Source organism: Panthera leo, chromosome C2 (assembly GCF_018350215.1).
Source record: "Panthera leo isolate Ple1 chromosome C2, P.leo_Ple1_pat1.1, whole genome shotgun sequence".
NCBI lineage: Eukaryota > Metazoa > Chordata > Mammalia > Carnivora > Felidae > Panthera > Panthera leo.
This window is the reverse complement of record NC_056687.1, coordinates 153,108,277-153,134,779: the sequence shown is the minus strand read 5'-3', so window position 1 is coordinate 153,134,779 and position 26,503 is coordinate 153,108,277. Positions and strand designations below refer to the sequence as shown.

The following is a 26,503-nucleotide window of genomic DNA, read 5'->3' as shown; positions in this document are numbered from 1 at the left end:
ATCCATTTAACCTTTGGGGCTTTCCATCTCCAAGTATTCTTTAGTTGGTGAGCATATAGAAAGAAATAGTTGTTCTGCCTCATGTCAATACAGAAAGCTCGCTTTGAGTGCTTTGCTCTCCTGCCCCCAGGGCACCTGGCCACCCAGAGTGCAGGGAGGAGGACAGGACCCGGAGGAAGCAGCGGGAAACTGAACTTGATTAACTGTAACCGTGTTATTTCTTGTCCCCTTGTCTTGGCCTCTCTTCCGAAAACGAGCAGGAAGGGAACCTGATTGGATTACCCCTGCTGATCGACAACTACGTGCCCCCTTTGGAGGGCCTGCCTCTCTTCATTCTTCGACTAGCCACCGAGGCAAGTGACCAAGCCGACCCCAGGTGTGTGGGCCGGAGGGAGAGGGCACAGGGCCACACCTTCGTCTGGAAGGATGATGAAGAGGGTAGAACAGCCCGAGGCCCCCTTCCCCCGCCTCCCCGGGCAGTACTCGGCAGTTATGCTGTAGATTTAATACCTAAGAAGTAACACTTGAAAAGCTTTAAGTGGTGTGCAGTCTCCACTTGGAAATGAAAGGTGTTTATTAAAGCCAGTACATACGTTGAGGTGTCGAATTCTCTTTGGACCAGGTGAACTGGGATGAAGAAAAGGAATGTTTTGAAAGCCTCAGCAAAGAGTGTGCTATGTTTTACTCCGTTCGGAAGCAGTATGTATGTGAGGAGTCGACCCTCTCAGGCCAGCAGGTACTGTGGTAATAATGCCCATCAGCACCCGGGACGGGCACGGGCCCTCATGTCACCTTTAGGAGATGAAACTGGCCGTCCCCGAGTTCCTAGGATTTCACTGCACAGGAGGGTTGGACACGGCGATCAGCTTTTATTCGTGAGTTTTGCTTCCTTCTGCTGGTCTGGAACGATGTCGCCGTCAAATGGAAGGACACGGGCCATCCCGAGGAGACATGGGAGGCTGTCTCCATCGTTAGCCAGTCGTGTGTCGCCTCCGCCTTCCGGTCCCACGTCAGCCTCCCCGCGCTCTCCCGGCTCTGGCAGCCTTCTGCATCCGACCGGTGCTCTGCCGGGAAAGCAGGGCTGTACCGGGGCGGCGTCCCTGGCCCTTCTTACGGATGGGCTCGGCTGGACACACAAGGGCCTGGGTGAATGCCCTGCTTACTGCTGCCATCCAGACGTCATCGGCAGGATCAGACATTATGTTAAGAGCCCGCTATAGTAAACTTCCTCCCAAATGGAAACAAAGTTTCCATGCGAGCAAGTCTCTTTCCCATGGCTCCTCTCACGTTCAGGCCTGTAGGCTCCCTGAGAGGCTGGCCAAAGAGGATGTGTCACCAGCACTGGCTAGAAAGCCCGTTGTAACCAGCAAGACTTCCCGGGCCCGGTACACGTCAGCCAGGAAACCATGCCCGCCGGGATGTGAGCAGGGTGAACGGGAGGTCTGTGACATCTAACGTGTCTCTTCCAGAGTGACGCGCCCGGCTCCTCAGCAAACCCCTGGAAGTGGACTGTGGAACACGTCGTCTATAAAGCCTTCCGCTCACACCTTCTGCCTCCTAAACGTTTCACGGAAGATGGAAATATCCTACAGCTTGCCAACCTGCCCGATCTATACAAAGTCTTCGAGAGATGTTAAGCACCGTCACTCTTGGACTCGGGGCTGTGCGGTTCCTGCACCGTGTCCTGATGAGGGTAGGTCTTATGGCTGAAGACTCCCGTCTGCCTTCTGACCCGTAGCATTCTTTCACCCTTGGTGGACTGACCAGAAATAAATTGTCAGACACACCCTAACATGATTCCTTATTTTTTTTTTTTAACGTTTATTTATTTTTGAGACAGAGAGAGACAGAGCATGAATGGGGGAGGGTCAGAGAGAGGAAGACCTAGAATCCAAAACAGGCTCCAGGCTCTGAGCTGCCAGCACAGAGCCCGACGCGGGGCTAGAGCTCACGGTCCACGAGATCACGACCTGAGCCGAAGTTGGACGCTTAACCGACTGAGCCACCTAGGCGCCCGATTCCTTATTAATACTTGAGGGGCTCAGTCGGTTGAGCCTCCAACTTTGGCTCAGGTCATGATCTTCGCGGTTCGTGAATTCCAGCCCTGCATTGGGCTCTGTACTGACAGCTTGGAGCCTGGAGCCTGCTTCCGATTCTGTGTCTCCCTCTCTCTCTGCCCCTCCCCTGCTCGTGCTCTGTCTCTCAAAAATAAATGTTGAAAGAAGAATTACACTTGAAATTCTTATTGAAAATCTTGAAAATCTACACTTGAAAATTACTCCATTTTCACCTATAATATACCTGGCTGTGTTAAAAAAAATCCAAAAGTAGTTTGAAAGCCCTCTGGGCATCTCGTAATTCTAAAAATGCCCTGAAGATTTTGCAGTTCTTGCTCTGGTTTGATTCTTTGTGTATTCTGGTAAATTTCTAATACTGGGTGATACAAATTATGTTGGTTCACGTGCCTTTTAAAACAGGTCCTGGGGGCACCAGGGTGGTTCAGTCATTTAAGCCCCAGAACTAGAGTCCTGAACTAGAAGAGGCTCTGGTGACACTGAGTATGGAGAAAGGGGAATCGAGGATCTGTTAGCACCCTCAGTAACCTAAGCTAATTAGTTTATTCGTAATGAAAAAACCTTGAGAGAAGACAGAAGTCCTTACGGAATCTGTAACTGGTGCACATTTTAAACCAGCCTCCTTTGTTAAGGGATATGAACACTACCAGCTTAAGCTCTCATTATTCTGACCTGAAGGATTACGTAAAAATACAAACCCGAGCCGTATGTGCCACTACCGTCAGATGCCTTTAATACTAGCCTGGTTCACAGAAATGTGCAGTGTGCACGGGAGGAACGCCTACAGTTTTGAGGTAAAATCCAGATGACAAGACTCCGTAAAGAACGTTCCATGGAAAGAACAGGGAACCGTCCCTTAAGAAAAAGTGGAACCATTCCCTTTGGAAGAGACAAACCTGTTGTATCACGAAAGAAGCAGGATCAGGTTCTACCACGTAGAACTTCCAAAAAGTTGACAGGGCATCTCAGCAGCGGCCCTCCGGGAGCCCAGCGGGGCGCAGGCTGAGCGGCCCAGGCGGGGCGAGGAGGGGTCACCTCACCCCTCCTACCCCGGGTCCCACTACTACGGCTGCGAAAGAAATATGTAGGAAATCCCCCCAGACTCACGACACCGGTTCCATATTTTAAAAACAAAAGGCTAACCGCTCTGAAGAGGGTAATTCGCAGAGATTTTCTTCACATCCGAGTTAGCTTCAGAATCTAATTCCAAGTCTAACTTTGTTATCTTACGTGCCCTGGACTGACTCATTAGACTTCTCGCGGTATTTGTTCTGAACATGCAACCATCTCCACAAACACCTCGATTCTGAGGGCAGAAGAGAATCACGGATCCTGCAAAGTGGCTCCGTGATAAAAGCCTCTTAAACTGGGTACGTTTAAAGACGCGACTGAAGTTCTTAAAAAGCTGTATATTCCAGATTATTTTCCATGAGGAGGAGAAGAGAAGAGGGGCAGCGTAAGAGGCATGTGGCTGCCCCGATGCGTTGAAAGGCTCCCGTAACAAAATGAATGTGTCAGGAGCCAGCTGTGGTCAGCAAGAGGGTGTGTTTAATAGGGTCTTGGGCCGACATCCCCCCCGCACCCCCCGCCGGGCTCGTCTGAGGTTTCATTCCACAAATCAGCAGCAGATGAGATACTTTACACGAGATACAGCACAGGCGATGTTGACGACAAAGGGCCCTACTCTTACCTTAGCGTCAGGCTTTGGACTTCCCCGGCCACATGCAATAAAGCAAGTTTTATATACACTCCCCGTATCCGTATCTTTTTCTAACATTTTCTTATATAAATTTAAATATTTTACAAAAAAAGGCTTCTTCCTCCAAACATAGAAATTTGAGTGAAACATACATTCCCCACGTGTGAACCTGTTTCTTCACTAAAATATAAATGCTATCTGATACGAAGGGTAAGTGTCTTTGACCGCTGGAGAGGACTGAAGTCTGAACTGCACCGTGGAGAAGGCACTTGTGTTTCCCGAGGTCTCCAGCCAAGTATCTCACGGGGCGCTCACAGAACCGCCGTCCTCTCGCCGTGACGAGAGCCCCGTCACGGAGGCCGCTGGGGGAAATGGTGAGTAAACTCGATTCTACAATTATGGAAATAAAAAGTAAAAACAGCACGGACCAGTTCTTAGTCTAGAATCAAATTACAAACAAAATCCAAAGCGTTCATTCATGAAGATTCAAACCTGTTTCATTCTCTCATAAATTATAAAATACAAAGGTGGCTATTTTACTGACAAGACTCAAACAGTACAGAAGGGGGTTTGTGTCAATGGACAGAAAGTCCCTCTGGGCGGGACCCCGGGCGCGGCTCCCGGGCGGAGGGGCGCCTCCTACTGCTGGGCCAGAAGTGCTGTCCTGTTGGCCTTCATCTTTTCCAGCCGCTTGGCCAGGTGGCTGTTGGTCATCTCCACCTCCTCGATCTTGTCCAGTGCCGTTCGTAACTGCGGACAGGGAGAGCCCAGTCACTTGACACGGTCACACACAAAACCCGGTGCCGCTTCAATGCCCCTGTCTGCGAGACGGGACCCGCTGGCGGCGCTGAACGGGGACACTGAGCGTCGATCACAGAAAGGACAGACGGCAGGTGGAGGAACAGACCGGCGCTGAAACAAAAGGGAAACCTCTCCTTTTCCTTAGTCTCGAACTGACCAAAACATACAAGTAAACGGCAGTCACCGTGCAGGTCAAAACCCACCACGGAACAGGGAGAGACCCACCGCTGTTCCCTTAGGACTGGACCCAGGATTCAACTCCTTACGCCACGAAGGATCTTTACGTTTTAGGAACGTGAGTGCGCAAAAGCAGGTACCTCTCGCTGTAGCTTCCTCTTCTCCGCCTTCAGTTCGTCTTCCACCTTCTCCGCATTCTCGGCGGCGGTCTTATACCTCAGCACCTGGCCCTCGAGTCGGCTGACCTGTCAACAAGAGAACACGGGCCTCTGCTGACGGGCACCGGGAGCCCTTTGCTTGCAGCCACCATGGAAACGCAGCGTCATTACAAATCCCAAGTTGTCCCCTCACGGTGAGTCATAGGGCCTCTCGGAACCCAGCGGCTATTTATAGATGAGGAAGTGTCTCCTGAGAGGATTACAGCTGGACAGTCAACATAGGGCCAATTTCCCACGTCAGGTTTACGATGGACATATTAAGTGCCAAAGTAGCACTGCAGGATCAGACACTCTAAGTGGAAAAGCTTTTAGACTTCTTGAAATGTAGAATAAGGGATTTTCAAACTAAGGGACTTCCTGAAGTCCCCTGAAATATCTGGAAAAACCAGAATTACAGCTACGGTTTTCTACGTTTTCAATAGCGAACGGAAGGCTGAAGTGCCCTTCGGGGTCTCTTCTGCTGGCTGTCTTCTTTACTACAGAGCTTCTACAGAGATCCAACTGCAGAGACAGCCAACCCAAAGAAACCTAGGTACTCCTGGAGTTGGCCACTTAGATGCTGCAAAGGGACTTTAAATCTCTCGCCACCATACCGAGAAGGTACTTACATTTTGTTCCAACGTGGTTATATCCTGTTCTGCTTTTGAAAGCTTAAATTTGTATTCACTAATTTGTCTATTGGCATCTCCTAGAACAGAAGAAGAGAATGAATCCTCTCCCGGAGGGAGTGAAGGTGTGACCCATGAGGCGCCGACACCCGCTGCAGCCCGGGAGAGGACGATGCGGTCTCCAAGACAGAAACGAATGCCCGCAGGGCAGCCACAGCGGCTCCAGCGGCCCGGGCCCTAGAACGAGTCTCCTGCGAGAAGCTCTGGCACCGATCCAAGCCTCCCTTGGACCGGGGAGAAGAAAATGTACCCTTCGCCCCACGATGTGCGTAGGCTGAACGTGGAGCAAGGAGCCCTGTCGGTGCCTCAGTGGCCCTGCCAACCTTGACCCGCTGCCCCCCGTCCAGGAGCCTCCGGTTTCCTGTACCTTCCCGCCTCCCGGGTTCCCTCCTGCTGCCACACCTCGGGTGCCCCGCTCTCCCACCGCTGACTGAAGTCCCCGGCAACCTCCGTCATGACTCTCCTTAGTCAACTGTGACTTCTTCCCTGTCGCTTTGATTTGCACTGTCTTTTCTAACACTGATCGTGCCCCTGAACGCGGGCCCTGGCTCCGCCTCCCTCGGTCTATCTGCGTCTTGCCGAGGGCTCTGTGCGTGTGCTTAATAAACATTTGCTGAAAGAAATGCTTTTCAGTAACGTGGGTAATGTGATGGGTCGACTTCTAAATCATTACTTGTACTTCTGACCTAAGCAGCACATCATTTAAAACAAGAAGTTTAGAAATTCCCTCCAGCAAACCAAATTTAACAAAAATCACTCGCCGAGGACCGAGCGATCTTTGTAACATGGGTCCTCTAGAGAGACGCCATCCCCGGGCCGGCGGCCTGCTCGCAACCCCCCGCCTAGAACACAGCCTCCCTGCCCGTGGCGCCGGCCCGGCCCCGGGACCTACTCTGCATGTCGATGAACTGCAGGTCCGAACCGTTGTGCAGCCCCGCCAGGTCGGCCGCCGTGCTTTCGCTGCGGGAGCACCTCTGCCGCTCTTCCTCCAGCTGCAGCTTCAGCCTCCGGATCTGCGGCGGAAAGAGTGGTCCGTCACAAGATCCGAAGGACACGGCGGGCCCTCACCGGCCACACGGGTCGTGCACCCAGAACCGGAGTGCCCACCGCGGCACCGCGGGGGCCACACTGCCAGAGGCGCTGGCGACAAGCTGTAAAGCGGCGTCAGGAGGAGCCAGCCCCAGGACCAGGTGTGCCGATCGCAGCAGCCCCATCGTGTGTAGGCGGCTGCAACAGGTCTTTTCAGTGTTCTTCACTACTTTCATCAAATTGCTTTTTTGTTTTTAACTCTTTTATTTATCTTGAGAGCGAGCGAGAGCGAGCGAGTGCACGCACAAGCGGGGGAGGGCCAGAGAGAACCCCAAGCGGCTTCTGCGCTCTGTGCTACGCCCAATGCGGGGCTTGATCTCACAGACCGGGAGATCATGACCGGAGCTGAAATCAAGAGTTGGGCGCCCAACCAACTGAGCCACCCAGGCACCCCTAAAATTCCATTTTTAATAAAATTCCAAAGGGAGTTAGATGCTTTTGCTTTGTCTTAGAATTAGGTTACATATTCTACGTTAAGTATTCAGGAAACTTAAATATTAAAACTTAAATTCATATTAAATATTAAAATCTAGAAGTACATTTAATTAATATGTTAAATTAGGTATTCCATATTAACATTAAAACTCAAATATTGGCTTAAATATATTAGTATGCAAAAATAACTGCAAATCTGTTTTTGAGTTGGCTACATAGTTGATCTACCTTACTGTGCCCCAAATAAAGGATGTTTATAGTCACTTATTCGTAATAGGTCCACACTGGAAATAACCCAAAGGTGACAGGAGGATAAACTAACTGTGGCACATCTAGACAGTGGAATTACTACCCAGCAAGGAGGAGAGCGGAGTGTGCGGTGTGGAAGACGCCAGACAAAAGAAGAGTGAGTACATAGTGTAGAATTCTAATTATATAAAACTCCAGAAAATGCAGACTAATCCCCAGTGACAGACAGCAGACCAGTGGTTGCCTGGAGAGTTGGGGAGAGGGAGGCTCAGGAAGGAAGGTTCACCAAGGGACACAGAAACTTGAGCGTTACGAATATTTCCACCGTATTGACTGTGGTCGTGGTGCCACCCGTATCGTTAAGGGTTGAGTAGTGTCCTTGCAAAATTCATACGAAGTTCTAACTCCTGGTACCTCAGAATGTGAACTTCCTTGGAAGTGGGAGTCCCTGAAGATGCATTTAGTTAAGCTGAGATGAGGTCATGCCGGAATAGAGTGGGCCCACAATCCAGTACGACTGGTGTCCTTACAAAAAGAATGCCATAAGAAGAGAGACAGAGGGAAGACGCTGTGAAGACACACAGAAGGCTGTGTACGGGCCACGGAATGCCAAAGTCTGCCGGCAAACCACCAGGAGCCAGAAGAGAAGTGTGGAACAGATTGCCCTTCAGAAGCCTCAGAAGGAACCAACCCGGCTACTGCTGCCTCACCTGGGGCATTTTCTAATCTCCAAAACTGCGTAGACAAGAAATTTCTGTTGCTCTGAGCCAGCCAGTTCGTGGTACTTTGTTATGGCAGCCGCGGAAATGAATACGGTAGCTACATTTCTTTTTACCCTTTACACACAGGCCGCTCATTCCGCTCATTCCGTACCAGTTATACCTTCGTAAAGCTGTAGGCTGCTTTAAATTGGCAAAGTGAAGAAACTAAAAAATACAACAAAAAGGAACTCTGGGTTGGAAAAAGACAAGGCCCGGTGGAGACAGGAGCCCTGCACATGGGGAACAAGGAGATGAGGCGAATGGACACGTACTTCATGCTCAGGCCTCCGGTGCAGCCTCAGTTCCCAGAATGCTGATGGAGAGGCTGGTACCCGCGCACGGGGGATCCGGGCACGTCTCCCTAGAAGACCATCTGCCTAGTCTAAAGTCAAGACCGACATACCCGAACGAAACACCCTGCCACATCAACTTCACCAAGACACTGACATACACTTAAAGCTTCCCACTGGCATTTTAGCTCTCCCTGAAACGTAAGGCCGAATGATACACATAAAAAAGCATCTGTTTGGAAATAAACTATGCAGACAGAAGAAATCAGAAAACAAAGCAATGAGCTATCAGGATAAGTGAAAATAACTGCATCCTGGAAATGACTGCAGAAACCGAAACCCAACAGAAGCATTCAAAGAGAAAGTTAAGAACGTTTTTTAAAAAGTAGAGCAAAAGAGGGGTGCCTGAGTGGCTCAGTCAGTTAAGCATCCGACTCGATTTCAGCTCAGGTCATGATCTCATGGTTTGTGGGTTCGAGCCCTGTGTTGTGCTCCTCGCTGACAGTGTGGAGACTACTTGGGTCTCTCTCTCTTTCCCTCACTCTCTGCCCCTCCCCCACTTATGCACTTGCTCTCTTGCGCTCTCTCAAATTAAGTAAATAAACTTAAAAAAAAAAAAAAAAAGCGAAAGAGATCAAAAGGGATGGGGAAACCAGAGAAACAAAAAGGTTAAAACACTGGTCCCAGGGGTCTATTGCCCCCTCCCCCAGAAATCAGAGCCATGTTTCCCCAAATGCCTATTACTCTTATCAGCAGAGGTCTGGGGAGCACCACAGCTCAGAACTACGATGGGGAGCTGCCTCTGGGACCAAGATGTGAGTCTCCCTGGGCCTCCTTCACCATTCATCATCAAGGGTCAAGGGTGAACACGATGATCAGGGGTCCAGGTGGAAGAGAAGGCTTCCCTCGCTGTGACCCCATCAATAGTGGCCAGGGGAATCTTCGAGGACCAAGTACGCCACTCCCCCGATGGGGAAAGGGCGAGCTCTGCACTGGGAGGAAAGCCATGCTTCCCAGACACTTCCACCCTTTCATCACAGACGGTCGCCATCACCGTCTGCCTTGAGTGAACCAGGACTAGTCTTTCGTTCTCCCCATCATCATCACGTCCATCTCAAGAACAGTCATCCTCCTTCTACGCTCTTTCCTAAAGGGCTCTGTACAACTGCTCCTCACCCTTCCCAAAGCCTGGAACTCTAGGTTACCATTTCCCCCTCATCCCCAGTCTCTTCTCGGAGCTGTCTCCTCACCTAGTGCGCTAGCAGAAAAACGCTCTCCCCTGAGAAGCTCCCTCTGCAGCCCTCTGGCCTTCTGGAGATTGCTTCCACGGTCCTCCTACCACTGAGCCTGAGAACAGAACACATGACCTGCTTTCTGTGTTGTGCCCCAACTATTCTCCCTCGGTGCTCCCCAAAACTCCTCCTTTCTGACCTCTTCCCCTCCAATTCCACACACCTGCCACCCCTCCTCACTGCCAGTGCCCCACTCCTGCTTCACCATTTAGCTCCTGAACCTCACTCCCTCGAGAATAGCCTTGGCAATTTCAAGATACATGTAAGTAGAGGAGTGCTCTACAACTGATGTCAGTTTCTAGAACACCTCCTCTCCAAGGATCCTGCCATCTATCCCTTCTTGCCCTCACCACTCTCTCACGGGCACATACTAGATCTCCCACTAGATGAGGGTAGTCCCTGCATAAGTCAGTCCCATTCTCTTCTTTCTAATCTCTGTTCCTGATCTTTCCAGCTCCCTCTCTCAGGACCCAGAATCCCCAAAGCCTTCAATCCCACCAGCACCTCCCATCTTCTTTCCACTGGGTCCTGACATCTTCCCGGATTACCCATTAGCGTCATTACCCACCTAATTTCTGGGGCCATAGTTTTCTGCCCTCACCTCCTCTGCCCAGTTACACTCCCTGGTAAAATCCAACTCCACCCACCCATGCCGGCACCTGTGCCACTCAACGTGGCTGCAGACACCCACGCGGTAGGCGTGTTCACACAAACCTCTGACATACTGTGTAACCGACATGCTCGTTATGTGTGCTGTTTACTGTCTGCTCTTCTTCCACAAGAATGTAAGGGCTACTCGTGCAGGAATTCTTTAACTGCTGTGTTCACTGAAATATGCCAAACGCCTGTTAAACAGTGCGCTCTCTTTAAACATTTGAAAAGACTGAACAGGAGTCAGTCATTCTAGGAGAAGATGGGAAGGGAGCAGATCAGTCAAGAAATTTCCCCAGGATCGAAGGACAGGAATTCCTAGAACTGACAGGGGCCCATACCACGCATGACAACCAAACCACGTCACTGTGAAACTTCCAAACACTAAGGGAAAAGTGTGGTATAAACAGCCAGAGAGGGTTCTACAGAAGGAGTCACATACAGAAGATGAAAAATCAGAATGCCCCTGAAATCTTTAACAGCCATACCGGAAGCCAGAGAACAATGAAGCAACTTCTTTAAAAAAAAAAGAAGGAAAATGACTGTCATGAAGAATTCTATACCTAAACTGTTAATCAAGTGAGAGAGTAAAATGAAAACATCAGGCCTCCAAAGTTAAGAAAAATTTACAGCCCATATACACCTTTCTCAGGAAGTTACTGGGGGACAGACCAAAAAGAGAATGAATAAAAAAGGAGGAAGTCCTAAGGCCTTGCAAAAGGGAATCCAACCTGAGCCACAGCAGAGGAAAGCCTAGGTGGCAACGAAGGGCAGTCCGGCTCTGCACGGAGGGAGCAGGCCATTAAGTTCCCAGGGGCACAGGTCGTGCTCCAAGAATCAAGGAGTGGAACTGAGGGGCGCCTGGGTGGCTCAGTCAGTTAAGTGTCTGACTTCGCCTCAGGTCATGATCTCGTGGTCCGTGAGTTCGAGCCCCGTGTCGGGCTCTGTGCTGACGGCTCAGAGCCTGGAACCTGCTTCGGATTCTGTGTCTCCCTCTCTCTCTCTGCCCCTGCCATGCTCATGCGCGCGCTCTCTCTCTCTCTCTCTCTCAAAAATAAGTAAACATTAAAAAAACAAACAAAAAAAAAGAAGTGGAATTGAGAGAATACATGGTGGACCTAAAAACGCTAACAGCAGATTTCACTACCGTTGCAGACTCTGTAGCCAAATTGGTCATAAATACACAGGAAACCAAGCAAAGGAAAAGCAAAGGCATGCTATGAACTCTGGGGGAGCCGGAGCCTCGAAGGACAGGGAATGCACCCCTGGAATGTGGCCGGGCTCCAAGGGCGAGTGGCGCTCGCAAGTCCCGATAAAACGCGTGGGCCGGGCGTGCTGTTCCTTCCGGAGGAGGATGGGGGCACAGGACAGAAGGCCACATGGGAGCTTCTACAGAGGGAGGCCAACAGAGAATGCCCAGAAGAACTGAGCGTGTGGGACGGAGATGCACAAGAGCAGTACGCATCGAAAGACTCTGCCAGACCAGGTGGGCACGGTCAGGGGTGAGGGTGGGGAGGCAGGGCAAGGAGCTCCTGTCTTCACTACAAGCTCTGTGAAACTATTTAACTCCTTCGACTCCATGTCCTGTAAATTTTTTTAAAAGAACAGGCAACAACGAAGAGACAAAATGGGCATCACCTTTTTACCCTTCAAATGTTGCTTGCGTACTGATGTTTGAAGTAAGCACCCTTCTTTCTTGTGTACATTTTAATCCGCTAACGTTTTACCCTGTGATTTAGTCCATTACGACCAACATTACCTTCCAATGAGAAGAATGCCTTTACCTGTGATAGCAGCTCTTCCTTTTCTCCAGCAAGTTTTCGTAGCCTGACGTCTAAAAAAATCGGAAAAGGCTGTAAACCAAATTTGTAATGATACAGTACTGGAACAATTAAAAATAATTCTTGAAATTCAAAAACAACAAACATTATCTGATAAACAGCTCACAGCTTTCTATTGAAGAGCTTCGAAGGAAATGCTTCAGTTAATGGTATTAAGGAAAAGTACTTAAATATTCAACACATATTTCCACATAGCTGATAGTTATCAAGGCACTAAATACAGCATTTGCTCCCAAGGGCAGTGATTTTCCATTTAAAGACAAACCAAAGTACAAAGATCACTTCCTTGTTTCAAAATGTGCAAGCTTTCACCGTAGGCAGACGACTCGAGCTGCCGGGGTGTTCTCGCAGGCTTGATGAAGCCTCACAGGAGCAGACACGACGTGGGGGAGAGGGGGTCTGGGCGGGGAGGCTGGACAGGGGAAGCAGGAACTCAGTGCCGAAGAAGCCAAAGGCCCACGCGGGCCAGTGGGGGCACACGGGGACCAACCCTGAGCCGAAGGCAGTCAAGGGCTAATCCGAGGCACGGCAGCTGGATCTCCGGGGCTCGCTCCCGGCCCGAGGGGAAGACGGCTGCTTCCCCGGCATGCATCAGAACTGGATCCTGGGCGCCTGGGTGGCTCTGGTGATTAAGCGTCCAGCTTCGGCTCAGGTCACGATCTCGAGGCTCGTGAGGTCAAGCCCAAGCCCCGCGTCGGGCTCTGTGCTGACAGCTCGGAGCCTGGAGCCTGCTTTGGATTCTGGGTCTCCCTCTCTCTCTCTCTGCCCCCCCCCCCCCCACTGTTCATGCTCTGTCTTTCCCTCAAAAACATTTAAAAAACAATTAAAAAAGAAAACAACTGGATCTTGGACTGAGGGAGGACCACAGATGAGTAAAAGCAGCAGCTGACATCAAGCCAGCACCTCCCACAACCAACCGGGGTCACGGCTAAATGTAAGTGCTGGTTTCCTCAGCACCTTTCAGATCAACAGAGGACACCCTGAGCTGCCCCCAGCCACACATTCAACGCATTCTCTAGAGCGGCTCCCACTGCCTCGCCCGCATCTGCTGTATCAAAGTGCTCTGTTTCTGCAATTCTGTGCATTAGAAAATGTGCTTACTAACTCTAAAAATGTTCCACCCCTCTGGGAAACCTACAATATCTATGAAAACGAAAAAAAAAAGATTTTTTTAAACAAAAAAGTGAGCTGATAGAGTTTCTGCCATTTTCCTTCCTCTAGAGCAGGATCTTGGTGGAGCCAATGGATGCACACCCGTGTGGTTTCCCGGGAGAGGTGTTATGAAAGTCTCGAGGGCTTAAATTTAAGAGGCTTAGATGTCAAGAGGCTCAGAGGCCCTGCTGTAGAAAGAACACTCCTGTAAGACCTGTCTTCTTGGTCATCTGCGGTGGCAAAGAGCTGCAGAACCGCAGGATAAGGAGCAGAAAACCCGATTCTCTAAGAAGAAGAAACTTAAAACACACTTGGGAGCCCCCTACCAGCCCCCTGGTTCCCTGGGGTGCCTGTGCTGGGTTATCTCCTCCAGGAAGATTTGTATATAGGTGAAAAAGCAATGTGTATACACCAACAGTGCCTCTCCCCAGGGGCCTTACAATGACCCAGATGCTGGTTTCCCAAGGTCAAGGATGCCTGGAGACAACGTGCCCAGATTTCTTCCTGTTAAGGATTCAGATACACCTCAGATGGCCCTTGTGTCGTTTCTGTTTTCCAAGATGGGACATGAATAAGCCGGAAGTCTTCCGAGGACGACATTAAATACCTGTCGACACAGCAGCGGCCGGTGCCTTACCTAGCGGACCTTCTCCCGCAGACTCCAAGACCTGAGCAGCCTCCTGGGACACCACAGTGATGGCTCCAACCACCGGTTCACGATGGACGTCACCATTGGGGGTGCCATCAGGGATTATAACTAAGCCATGCTTCTGTGGAGAAGGCAAAACCCACCGTCACAAAACACGGCTCACGCAGAGGCGGTATGTCCTGTGACAGGCAGAACGTGTGCCGCGGGTAACACCTGGTGAGAACTACTTTACATGGAGCAGAGCTCTGCGGAAGAAGTGGCTTACTCCTGTCTACCGTGCACTGAAGGATGAGCACCGGTTTGTGTTTGGGCTACGAAAGACAACCAGACGAGAGGGAAGAACAAAGCAGCGAGGGACTTAACTCCGGGCCAAAGCTAACGTACCTCTCCTGTCTTCACCGTCTCCTTCGGGTCAGCCAGCTGCTCTCTGAGCGCATCTCGCTCATTCCTAAGGCAGGCAATGTATTCTCTCTGTTTCTCTAGGGCCTGGTTTTAGACAGGGTAGCAAGGGAAAGAACGGCACAGAAAAAGAGCAAGTGAAAGAGGGAGCAGAGAGCACCTAATTCAAATAAACACAGACAAGGGCAAAAAAGACAAGGGAGCAGTAAAAGCTTGGAAACCGGCAGTTAGGTAGACACGGGAGGAAATACAAAGTCTTGGGGACACACGTCTCCACAGGAGAGTTTTAACAGAAACCGGTTAATCGTGCATAAATTCGCCAAAGCATGCTTATCCCATCAGGCAGGAGAGCTGATCTTTCTTTCCCAGTTGATGAAAAGGAAAAAAAAAAAAAACAGGAAAAGGAAGATGAAGACAGCAATAATATTAAAATGAAGTTTTCCTTACTGATCTCCTTACTACATTTTCATCTGGTGACCAATACAAACAAATACATCTCATGTTTAACTAAAATACTTCATTCAAGAACATAGTGAAGTTTAATTCAAAAAATTAATTTAATTTAAACTTTTTTTTAAGTCGGAAAATTTCAACGGCCCTGGAAGAAAAAAACACCAGTATGCACAAGGTATTTTAATTCAATACTGGCCGTAGTGATTGTTCTCTAAGCAGTGTGGCAAAATATTCCTCAAATACCATCTAATTCAAAATAGCTAACCTCCAAAGGGATCCCCAAGGACCTGTTTTTCGTTAATTTACTTAAATACAATTAAGAATCATCTGGTTTTCTGATGCACCTTTCTGAATGTGAAAACCGAAACTAAAATACTGACAAAACCAAAGGAGCCCGCGTACGGAGCGCAGCAGAATAAGGGTCTGGGGATCAGGCTTTTGAGTGGTGGCAGGTCCCGACTTACCTATGTCTCAGACTCCCCATCTGAAAAGCAGAAGGGACAACAGCAGCCCCGCCCCAGGTACACGGTGTGGGCACTGCTGCAGCACCAGAGCCCCGGGGAAAGCTCCGGAAAAGCCGCCCCCCGCCCCCCGCCCGCCGTTTGCACCTGGAGCCCCCCACCACTGCCTGGACCTCACAACCGTCGGAGCTGAGGAGCCGAGGGTGGCGGTGGGAGAAGCGGGCATGCAAGCGGGAGAGGCAGGTGACAAACCAAACCTGCCCCAGGTAATGAAATAACCCAGACTTCAAAACGTACCCCAGGCAAGCAGTCTATGCGGACAGCTGACGGGTGACTATTTTTAAAAAGCCTCCCTCTACACGTGTTCGTATATTTAATATTTTCTACCCACAACCCCATTAATCCAAGAAATTAAACTACAACAGGTAACTCTGCTCTCTCGGTTTAGTGGGCTAGAAATGAGCCAACTGCTTCATTACTGACTGGGGAACAGGTGGGCGACGTTCGAAATCCTTACAAATCCTACTGTGCACCCAAACTGGCAGTCAGTAAATAAGGGATGCTAGCAATGACCTCTGTGCAGCTCCAACTATACAGCAGGCGCTGCTACAAAGACATAAAATCCGCCCTAGTATGTTTACATATATAATCTCTCCCTTATATATCCTGTACTTGTGTTATCCCCATTTCACAGATGAGAAAATTGAGGCCCAGAGAGGTTATGCTTTTCTTGCCCAAAGTCCCAGTAAGTGCCAACGCCAGCTCTTTTCAGTTCCAAAGCCTTTGCATACTTTTTCTACATCACAGCCCTAAAAAAGCCACAATTACGTTTCCTTACTGTCGTCTCAATGTTGCTGGAAAAGCAGTGTGTAAGGGCAAGTCCTACTCCTTGCTCACCCAAACTGCAACGTCAAGATCTCATTTCTTTTCAACAATTTACATTCACACCATATGGTGTGTCTTAAGTCTGCCTATAAGTTGATACTTTGAGTTTCTAGCATCATGAGGCATTTACCCCGACCCTTCACGCTAATACTCCCATGCCATTCCATTAACGACAAGTGTCACATCAGGACAAAAAAGCACAAGCAATACTTTCCCATCTGTTGACAGACACCCGGACCTCCGCTCGGTTAGAATCTGTGGGTTATTGGTATCTGCGTGCACAGTTACGCGTGCATCACCACACACAGCTGGGTCAGTGATCACAGCCACGGCATGCTCCACAGAAACACCAGCACTGAATATACACGGTCTCTCAGGAACAGACCAATTTGAAACTGGACATTCTAGCAAATGCTGGTACGTGCCATTCGCTCCTCTTTCTACGTCTTCTGGCAATGGACAGCTTTACTTTTGGACTTTTTAAACTTCATCTTCCCATAATTATGGATGGGAAAATAAAATACATCCTATAAGTTCTCCCACTTCACCACAAAGTTTGGAGACTACCAAAATACCTTATAATTGGAACAAATGTACTCACGCCGGATCTGAAATCCTCTGTAGTACCTGACCATAAAACCACTACCCTGTGTTTGCATTCAGTAATAGCTCATACAGCAGATTTTTTTCTTAGGGTAAAAAGTACATGCTTGTGGAGATCAAAGAATTCTTTACCCCTGACCTAACCTCAAATGCTAGTGTCAAGAAGTCTGGAAGATACGTATAACAGGCTGCACTTTTGGGCAACAGGTTAACTCTCCATATAATTGCACAGGGGCAGAAATATCTTTCGTCAGAATGGGAGTGAGTCTCACCCTGGGCTATCTAGATCGAAAAGTCCTTTGGATGCATTTATTCTACATGTAGCCACCTGGCACTTAGAGCTGCTTTCGGGCTGTGTGCACGACTACAAGGATCAATGAAGGAAGAACTAAAGAGAACCAAACTGTAGCATGAAAATAATGGCCATGTTCCTTTATTAAGTTACTAACTTGAAATCTTGAAAATGAAGCTAGAGGCAAGTGGTGCATTAGGGAGTCACTGACTGTGTTGAAAATGCGTCTTGGGCAAGTCATGGGAGGGCATCAGGATGGCTATCGGAAAAACGGAAAACAGGTGTTGGTAATGGAACCCCTACGCAGTGCTCGATGGGAATGTGAAATGGGGCAGTGGCTGTGGAATACAGTGTGGCTGGTCCCCAAAAAACTTAAACATACCATCGCCATATTATGCAGCATTTCCACTCCTGGGTATACAGCCGAAGAAATGAAAGCAGGGTCACAAAGAGGTATTTGCAAACTCATGTTCACAGCAGCACTATTCACAACAGCCAAAAGGTGGAAGCCAACCACGGGTCTGTCCACCAACAGACGAGTGGATAAACAAAACGTGGTGCGTCCGGACAATGAAATAGTTCTCATTCGGTCTTAAAAAGGAAGGGCATTCTGACACCTGCCCCACCACAGAGAAGCCTTGAGGACCCGATGGGAAGTGAAATAAGGCAGTCACAGAAGGACAAAGGCCGTCTGATCCCGTCTGATAATTACGTGAGGTGCCTAGAGCAGTAAGTCCGTAGAGACGGAGCGTGGAATGGTGGCTGCCGGGGGCTGGGGAGGAGGGTGGGGAGCTGGCGCTTAACGGGCACAGTTTCAGTTGCGCAGGGCGAAGGAGCCCTGGAGACGGACCGTGGTGACGGTAGCACAACACTGTGGACGTACTCAGGACCACCGAACTCGACGCCGAAAACTGGTTCGAGTGGTAAGCTGTACGTTATTTGTACTTTACCATAATTTAGAAACTTTCCAAAAAAAGTCAAAGGAGGGACCAACTACTAATACATGCAACTTGGGTGAATCTCCAGGGAACTGTGCTGAGTGAAAAACATAACCCCAAAGGGTTAAATACTGTATGATTCCATTTCTGTGATAGGGCTCGTAGTGGCCAAATCACAGAAATGAGAACAGACTGGCGGCCGCCAGGGCTTGGCAAGGAGTAAGGGAGGTGGTGGACAAGGCCATGAAAGGGCAACTGGAGGGATCCTTCGTGGTGATGAGAATGTCCTGTGCTTTGCCTACATCAAGGTCAATATCCTGGCTGTGGCACTTTGTAAGACGTGACCTTAGGGGAAAAGTGGATGAAGGGCATACAGGATCTCTCTGTATTACTTCTCACAATTGCATGTGAAATTCTTTAAGTGTAACTTAAATAAAAAAAAAAGCCAAAGGAACACATTATTATATACCACACAGAAAGAAGATAGCCACTTAGTCATTCAGTAATGCCAGGAAAACTTAAAAGTCAAAAAATTTGTGTCTCGACTATCAGCACATCTTTTTGGTAGAAAAAAATATTTTTGTTTTATTTTGAATAGCTATTTTATTGGACTGTGTGGGTTGGGGTTTTCCTATGGCTGATCCAAAATAATCAGTTTAAATACTAAGATAATTACACAAAATGGAAATCATGGAAGGTCCTAAAAGAAGACCATTCTGGATTGTGACCAGACTTCAACCAAACTTTCAAACTACTCCTTAGTGCCACACATTTTTCACAGCTCATTTTAAATTCCCCAAGTAAAAATTTCAATGAGATCAGCAGATGACAATCAAAATTTCCAAACTCTTAACTGTTGTTAATTTATATTCCAGAAGGCTCTTCTAATTTGGGGTGGAATTTTAGAAACTGCATTATTTAAATATAAGAAATTCTAAAAAGGTAGCTTTATTTCTTTAAAACTTTTGGTCTACCAAACTCTTAAGAAGTAATTTTGTTTCCCATGTGTTCATTCCTAAGAGGATAGGTCCCTGGAGGGATGAGAAGCACCCGAGAGCCCTCCCAACAATGAAGGACATGGACCCAGAGGGCTTCTCATCCCGGGTCCACGCAGGCGCTCTTGGGGGTCTGTGCCAACTTCCCCCCACGCCACCAAACCTTGTCAAGCAGAAAAGGCTTTTTCACCACGGTCTTGGGACAGGGGCTTCCTCTGTCTGCTGCGTCCCCCGCAGCCCCTTCCTGACGAGGAAAGCGCTGCTCTGGCAGCTGTGGCTGCGTGGAAGCCCCGCCGCACGACCCCGAGTCCACGCCAGGAGACGGGGCACGTGTCAAAGGGGTGACACAGGAGGAACTGGGGGGCATTTTTCCAGCCTCCTGTGTGCCTGGAATCTACCTGAAGGCCTTAGGGAAAAAGCACTGAGGACTTTCCTCATCGGGGCCCCTGCTTTGGGGAGTCATGGGGTCATAATCAGAGATGACGTCACAGTTTGGCAGCCCTGGCCAATCTCACATTCCTATCCACTTCCGTAACGACCATGATGTTAATCCCCCCTATTTTATTCACCAGGGATTTATGGGATACTAATTACTTGTCTTCTACCCCCACTCACTGTTCTCTCGCTTCTCATCCAAAATTCTTGCAATGTAAGGATATCAAGTTACCCACAGAGTTTGAATTAAATGCCTGTGGCTGCTTCTGGATAAGAATCCTGGGGAAATAAACTTCCCTAGAAAGTTCCTACTTGTAGGTTTCAGAATCCCACAGTCAGCTAGAAAGAAGAGTTCCTTCCAGGCACGGGATCAGGTTTCCCCCTGGAAGTTTTGTTCTTCTTCTGCTTTTACTCACATTTCCGTGCATAAATGCTCAAAAATAACCCAAAGAATGGATTTTTAGGAACCTCTAGGTTAAATTCTATTGGCCTGTTCCTCATCAATGAGCTTCAGACCAAAGCCCAATGTCATCTCGTACCCTAATGTGTTTATCTTTCCAAAGAAGTGTCTCCTGGAGGTCAAACACCTCTTTTGTCATGGTGTCTATTTTCTGCTGCATTCGTTGATTCTCCTGCAGAGGAAGAGGGGAGAGAAGTAATAAAAAAGCAGAAAGAAAAATGGAGGGGGTCAGAGGGAGGCAAACAGAACAGAAATAAAGCTGGTAAGGAAACTTTAAAAAGGGAGAAAGAAAGTCTGCGATCAACAGGAAAAGCCAGAGTTGCTTGCTAAAGGGCAAGATGACATCCCGTGTCTCGGGAGTAGCTGTTGCAACCACAGCTATGGGGCAGCAGGCCAGGCGGGGCCTCTGTGTGCGTGCGGGGCCCCACGTGTGCTCCTCTGGAAACGGACTCTCCCCAACATGGAACGACTGACGTTTCTAGAGAGGGAGACGCAGATTTGCTTATGGACAAATGATCCTTATCACCGAGAACAAGCAGTGGTTTTAAACTTCCTTTTTTGAAGCACAGCTGAAGAATACAAGGGAGCCGTATCTCAGCTGAATCATTCTGAACTTGTCAGCAGAACCTACGGTAGCAAGAGTACCATGAATTGAATAAACAGTCCTGTTGGTTTTCAGAAACACTGGAACGCAGTGTCCAGGGAATCCTAAACAACTGTCCTCCTCAGGCAATGAGGCTCAACGTGTATCCTTTTATATTTAACAGGTTTGCTTTTAAAAGTTACTGGCAAATTACCATCTCCTACCTTCTCAACTTACACATTTCTCATCTACTTAACCACGCAAGACCTCAAAGCATTATTTTGTCACATTCAAGGTTTGGCAGTTATACGTAAACATGGGTATTCACATCTGAGAGATGTCAATTCTAAACATAAAAACTCCCAAAACTAAGGTTTTTTTTTAAAGTTTGTATATCCAGCACCCCCGGCTTTTAGAGAAACCACGGTGACAAGTTACAGGAATCAAGCATTACAATTCCTCTTAAGCACAATCATCAAATTAAAAGCTAGAACACTTAACCAATTCTGACTTAAGCTACTGAATTTGAGAGGCAGCTGCCAAAGCAGTTTTACTATTCTTTCCAAATCAAAAACGGGGAAAAGTATACATCTTAATTAGAAGAAGAAATAACAAGTGGCTGGCATATTGACACAAAAAACACAAAAGGACAAAAAAGGAGAGGAATTCCCATTATTTTTGAACACCAGCAGGGTACAAAATTGAGATATTACGCTCCATGCCATAAATGGAAAAACTAGGACAACTAACTTCACATGTCATCTGATATTTTCAAAGGGTTATCTGCGTCCGTGTTTAGATTCACAAACTCCACCTGCTTTCGGCAGGCTACATTCAGTTCTTCTCAAGGATGAAGAGAAGTGACACAGATCCACGGACAAAAAAGCAGGCATTTCTTTTCCTCTATGAATTGGTTTCTTAACTGACTTACAGGGTGAGGGATTAGGTGAGGCGGGTCCATGGGGGAAAAGAAACAGAGGGGGCAGGGCGGGTGCTGAGCGACAGGAAGGTGGACAAGCACCGGTGTGGCACAGGAGGCACGTCCCGGGGATCCTCGAGAGCTGGCCTTCCTGAAATCGCCCTCGTGGCATCAGGCGCACGCGAGACACCTCTGATACCCACACCGAGCCAGCGGGCGGGACCCCTGCCCAGACGCTTACAAAACACGACAGCCTCGAGCGGGAAAACCACATTCACAGGAAATCAGGGATGCTCACAGGGGAGGGATGAGGAGCACTCTCGGAGCCCCCTGGGGGACCCCGCTGCTGCCACCCCGGGCTCCTCCCCGAGCACAGCCTCTGCGCTGCCGCCGAGCTCCACCCTTCTGCGGGAAGGCGTCACGGCGACTCGGCCTTGTCATCTGGCTGCCTCGGCAAAGACCAAACGCCTCACTCCCCAAGGCTCCCGTCTCGACACACAGCACCCACCACATGCCAAAGAACGATGGTGCTCCTGCTTTTTCCTTTTGCTCGCTTTCTAAGGTAACTTGAGGAAAGAATGTGCTGAGGAACAAAAGACAATTACAGAAGCTTCTGCTGGCAAGAGCGGGAACGTTTATAAGACTGGTAGCGTCAACTTTTTAAGCCTGACTTGATGTATCACGGGTGTGAAACTTTAGGGTGAGGAAGAGACCAGGAAACTGTGGCATCTTAACTCCCTTCCCTCCCAGCGCACACCCCCTCGTCCCACCCAGTGCTTCGTTTCCAAAATTAAGTACTTCCACAGGGCCCGCACCTACCTCGATGAGCTCGTCTCTCTGCCGAAGGCCTTCTTTAAGCTCATCCATCTTATGCTGCAGCACACTGCACATGTGTCTCTGCCTTTCCAACTCCTGTTAATACACAAGTGACACGGTTTGCACAGACAATGGCGCACAAGACACTGGGCCACCTACACCAGAGTAACAGGCGGCACATAACCTCCAGAAACACACCTGGATTTCCCAGGCACAGCAACTTAGAAAAATGCCGTATTCTATGGAAAGGTTCAGAAAATTAACATCTTTCATCTCCTAGGAGGTGAAAACCCAGACTCATCAATGGCAAAATTACTAAGAACTATGAGATGACTTAATAAAGTAACAGGTCATAAAATTAACATATAAAACTCAATAATCTTCATAAATATAATCTAGAGAGAAAATACAATAAACACACGATCACAACATAAAATTTTTAAAAATACATGTGTAAACATATAGGAAATACCCAAAAATCAATATGAGGAAAATTATATACAATGTTCCTGAGGGCGCCTGGGTGGTTCAGCCGGTTAAATATTGATTTCAGCTCAGGTCATGATCTCACGGTTCATGGGATCAAGCCCCACGTCTGGCTCTGCACCGACAGTATGGAGCCTGCTTGGGATTCTCCCTCTCCCTCTCCCCCTCTCTCAGTCTCTCTCTCTCTCTCTCTCTCTCAAAACAAACAAACACTAAGAAATATATATTCCTGAAAGACAAGTAGGACTAAACAAACAGAAAGGTACACCATCTTCCTGGATAAAAAGACTCAGTATCAGGGCACCTGGGTGGCTCAGTCGGTTAGGCGTCCGACTTCAGCTCAGGTCATGCTCTCACGGTTTGTGGGTTTAAACCCTGAATCGGGCTCTGTGCTGACAGCTCAGAGCCTGGAGCCTGCTTCAGATTCCGTGTCTCCCTCTCTCTCTGCCCCTCCCCCGTTCTCACCTTGTCTCATTCTGTCTCTCAAAAATAAATAAATGTAATAAAAAATTAAAAAAAAAACACCTCAGTATCATAAAAATGTCAGTTCTCCCCCAAATAAATCTATACATTTAATGCAGTCCAAATAAAAATACTATTAGGCTTTTTTCTCATCAGAGTTAAGAGAAGCTGATTGTAAAATTTGTAAGAAAAACGTAAGAAAAAACAGCCAGGAAAAACACTGAAAAAACAGAAAGCTAGCCTTACTGGATATAAGACCTACATAATTAAAACAATGTTGTAATGGCTTATGAGCACAGAGAGCAGAACAGAAAATCCAGAAATATACCCAGTTACATGTCAAATATATTAAACAACAAAACAAGAAGAGCATCTCAAATCAATGAGAAAAGACAGACTTTTATGTCATGACCCTGGAAAAACCGTATATCCAAATGGAAAAAGAAAATTGGAACCACACCTCAGACTATACACCGAGACAAATTTCAAATGGATTGGAAGTGCACAGAAAGAAGAGAGGGAAAAAGAGAGAAGGAAGGAAGGATATAGTTACTAGAGAAAAAAGTGAGTGAATTCCTATAACCAAAGAGTAGGGAAAACAGTACTAAAAAATCCAAAAATCTGTAAGCAAGAATAGGAAATGGGTAATAAGTTAGACTACATACAAACTTTTGAATGGCAAAAGGCACTTTAAGAAAAGTAAAAATACGGGGCGCCTGGGTGGCTCAGTCAGTTAAGCGTCTGACTTCGGCTCAGGTCAGGATCTCACGGTCCGTGAGTTCGAGCCCCGCATCGGGCTCTGGGCTGATGGCTCAGGGCCTGGAGCCTGCTTCCAATTCTGTGTCTCCCTCTCTCTCTGCCCCTCCCCCGTTCATGCTCTGTCTCTCTCTGTCTCAAAAATAAATAAACGTTAAAAAAAAAAATTAAAAAAAAAAAAAAAGAAAAGTAAAAATACAAATGATAAGCTGTAAAAAATAAATTACAACTTACATCAGAGACAAAACATGACTATCTCTCTATATAGAGTCTCTAAGCTTAGGAAGAAAAAACACTACTATATAGAAAAATAGTCTAAAGATATGGACAGTTCACAGAAAAAAACAGAAATCACTCTGAATATAAAAAGATGATCATACTAAGAGAACAAGAAGTTAAAACTGTATGTCCCACTGAAGCACTCGTCCAAAACTTGACAACATATTCAAGAAAATTCTATGGGGAAGGGAACAGGCCCTCTTGCACATTTTGACAGGAATCCGAAATGGCATCACTACTACCACAAAGGGAATCCGGCAGATCCGACAGAATTACCATACCCTTAGACCCAGTAAACCCACTTTGACGACTCCCGTAGACAGGCCAGCAAAAATGCAAAAGGACTTATGTAGTACACCATTTCTGCAGGACTATTTTTAACAGCAAAAGACTGCCAACAATTCAAATGTCCATTAATAGGGAGCTGGTGGAATAAACTATAGGACACACACACAACGGAATTAACTATGTAATAATACAAAAGAGTGAAGAAGATACACAATCATAAAGGTCACAGTCATCAAGGTATGGAAAGGTATTTACAGTATGCTACCATTTTCTAAAGAAAGGGGGGGAAATAAAAACATACACATTTGTATATATATTTTTTGAATAGCAAAAGAGATCTACCTTCTTAAGCAAAAAAAAAAAAAAAAAAAAAAAGGGAAGAATAAACTATTTAGGTGAAAAATTCCCTCAAGAAACAGGAATGAAGAGATAGAAGACTGATTTCTTTGAGTATATTTTCTTTGATTTGACTTCAGATACATGTAAATGTTATGTAACTGCAACGAAATTAAATTGAAAAAGCAATTCCTGATGGAAGCAACCCAAGTGTCCACCAGCAAATGAATGGATAAACAAAATGTGGTACACAGATACACTACAATATTATTCAGGAAGGGAATTCTGACACGTGCTAACATGGGTGAAACCTGAGGGCATTACGCTAGTGGAACAAGCCAGTCACAAAAAGACAAACCCTGTATGAGCTCACTTATGAGACGCCCAGAGCAGCCAGACCCACAGAGCAGGTAGAACTGTCGGTCGTTGCCAGGAGCGGAGGGCACGCGGACGGGAGCTGTTGTGTAACAGAGTTTCAGTTTTGCAAGATGAGAAAGTTCTCACTGCACAACAATGTGAATGTACTTGATATCACTGAACTGTAACAATTTAAAACTGTTAAGCCGGTAAACTTCGTTGTACTTTTTACCCCAGTTAAAAGCGAAAATTATTTAAAGATAAAAATTTTAAAAGCAACTCCTAAATACTGAACATAAAATACACTGAACCTAACTATATATCCAGGTAGCAGCATAAGCACAGAGAGAGAAACTATTTTGAGTAACTTTTAAAACCAATGCTTGGGCTATACATAGGCTAGCAGCAAAGTAACAACCCAACAGAAGAACACAAAAAACTTTTAACTATTTTCAGTAATTATATCGTTGGTGGTGACATTGGTATTGCTATTCTGAGTACTGTGGGGCACAGCAATGACAACAGAATATAACATAATTACTATCATCCCCAGTGACTTTGAGAACGGGCAGTGGGAAAACGGAGACATGCACGTGTGAGACAGAGGGTAAGGAAAAATGCTTGAGTCCTGAACGTGAACTAGAACTACCAGCATAAATTCGTAATGTATTTTGACTTTACAAAGAAAAACGTACCCCACATAAACATTTCCTATATATCCACTAAAAAGGCCTTTATAAACCATGATCCTCTCGGTGGCAAGAGCTCTCTAGCACGCACACTGCCCCCCTACGAGAGCCAGCACCCCGGACAAACAGCTGGTTCCAGGTCTGGAGCAAGAAACGACCAGACGAACCTGGAACCCTTTCTCGTGCTAGGTAGCAGAGAATTTACCAAGACGGCGAGACTTACAATGAGTCAAAGCTACTTGGAAATCAACCTGAAGACACTCATATTAGTTAAAGGTTGAACAACTTGAAAATCGACTAAGAATAAAAGCTACAATGAATTCGAATCATCAAATGTTTGAATTCTTGACTTCATAATGATATTTTAAAACATGCTTTAGGCTGTATCTGATAAGGGACTTGTATCTGGAATATATAAACTCTCACAACTCGATTATAAGCAGACAACCCAAGTTAAAAATAGGCAAAAGATGTATTTTTCTGAGAAAGATATACAAAGAGTCAATAAATACATGAAAATATACTCAAAACCATTAGTTATCAGGAAAACGCAAATCAAAACCA

At 47.2% G+C, this 26,503-nt stretch overlaps 2 protein-coding genes across 17 annotated transcripts in view; one reads left to right on the top strand and one right to left on the bottom strand.

The window, feature by feature from the left end:
• MLH1 (mutL homolog 1) overlaps nucleotides 1–1,792 on the top strand; it is a 43,223-nt gene extending 41,431 nt beyond the window's left edge. For all 7 annotated transcript variants that reach the window (XM_042954530.1, XM_042954528.1, XM_042954527.1 and 4 more), the window contains 3 exons: nucleotides 261–353; nucleotides 623–736; nucleotides 1,470–1,792. In XM_042954530.1, the coding sequence (XP_042810464.1) occupies nucleotides 261–353; nucleotides 623–736; nucleotides 1,470–1,637 (375 nt within the window). In that variant the 3' untranslated portion in view covers nucleotides 1,638–1,792. The remainder of the gene's footprint in view (nucleotides 1–260; nucleotides 354–622; nucleotides 737–1,469) is intronic.
• Nucleotides 1,793–3,603: 1,811 nt separating this feature from the next.
• Nucleotides 3,604–26,503, bottom strand: part of LRRFIP2 (LRR binding FLII interacting protein 2) — a 106,868-nt gene continuing 83,968 nt past the window's right edge. For 4 of the 10 annotated variants that reach the window (XM_042903009.1, XM_042903011.1, XM_042903012.1 and 1 more), the window contains 8 exons: nucleotides 22,290–22,382; nucleotides 14,432–14,533; nucleotides 14,036–14,168; nucleotides 12,190–12,239; nucleotides 6,531–6,651; nucleotides 5,579–5,658; nucleotides 4,893–4,997; nucleotides 3,604–4,524 (listed from right to left, as the gene is read on the bottom strand). In XM_042903009.1, the coding sequence (XP_042758943.1) occupies nucleotides 4,414–4,524; nucleotides 4,893–4,997; nucleotides 5,579–5,658; nucleotides 6,531–6,651; nucleotides 12,190–12,239; nucleotides 14,036–14,168; nucleotides 14,432–14,533; nucleotides 22,290–22,382 (795 nt within the window). In that variant the 3' untranslated portion in view covers nucleotides 3,604–4,413. Of the gene's footprint in view, nucleotides 4,525–4,892; nucleotides 4,998–5,578; nucleotides 5,659–6,530; nucleotides 6,652–12,189; nucleotides 12,240–14,035; nucleotides 14,169–14,431; nucleotides 14,534–20,047; nucleotides 20,141–22,289; nucleotides 22,383–26,503 lie in introns of all 10 variants that reach the window. The other 6 variants (XM_042903017.1, XM_042903008.1, XM_042903010.1 and 3 more) reach the window with 3 other exon arrangements.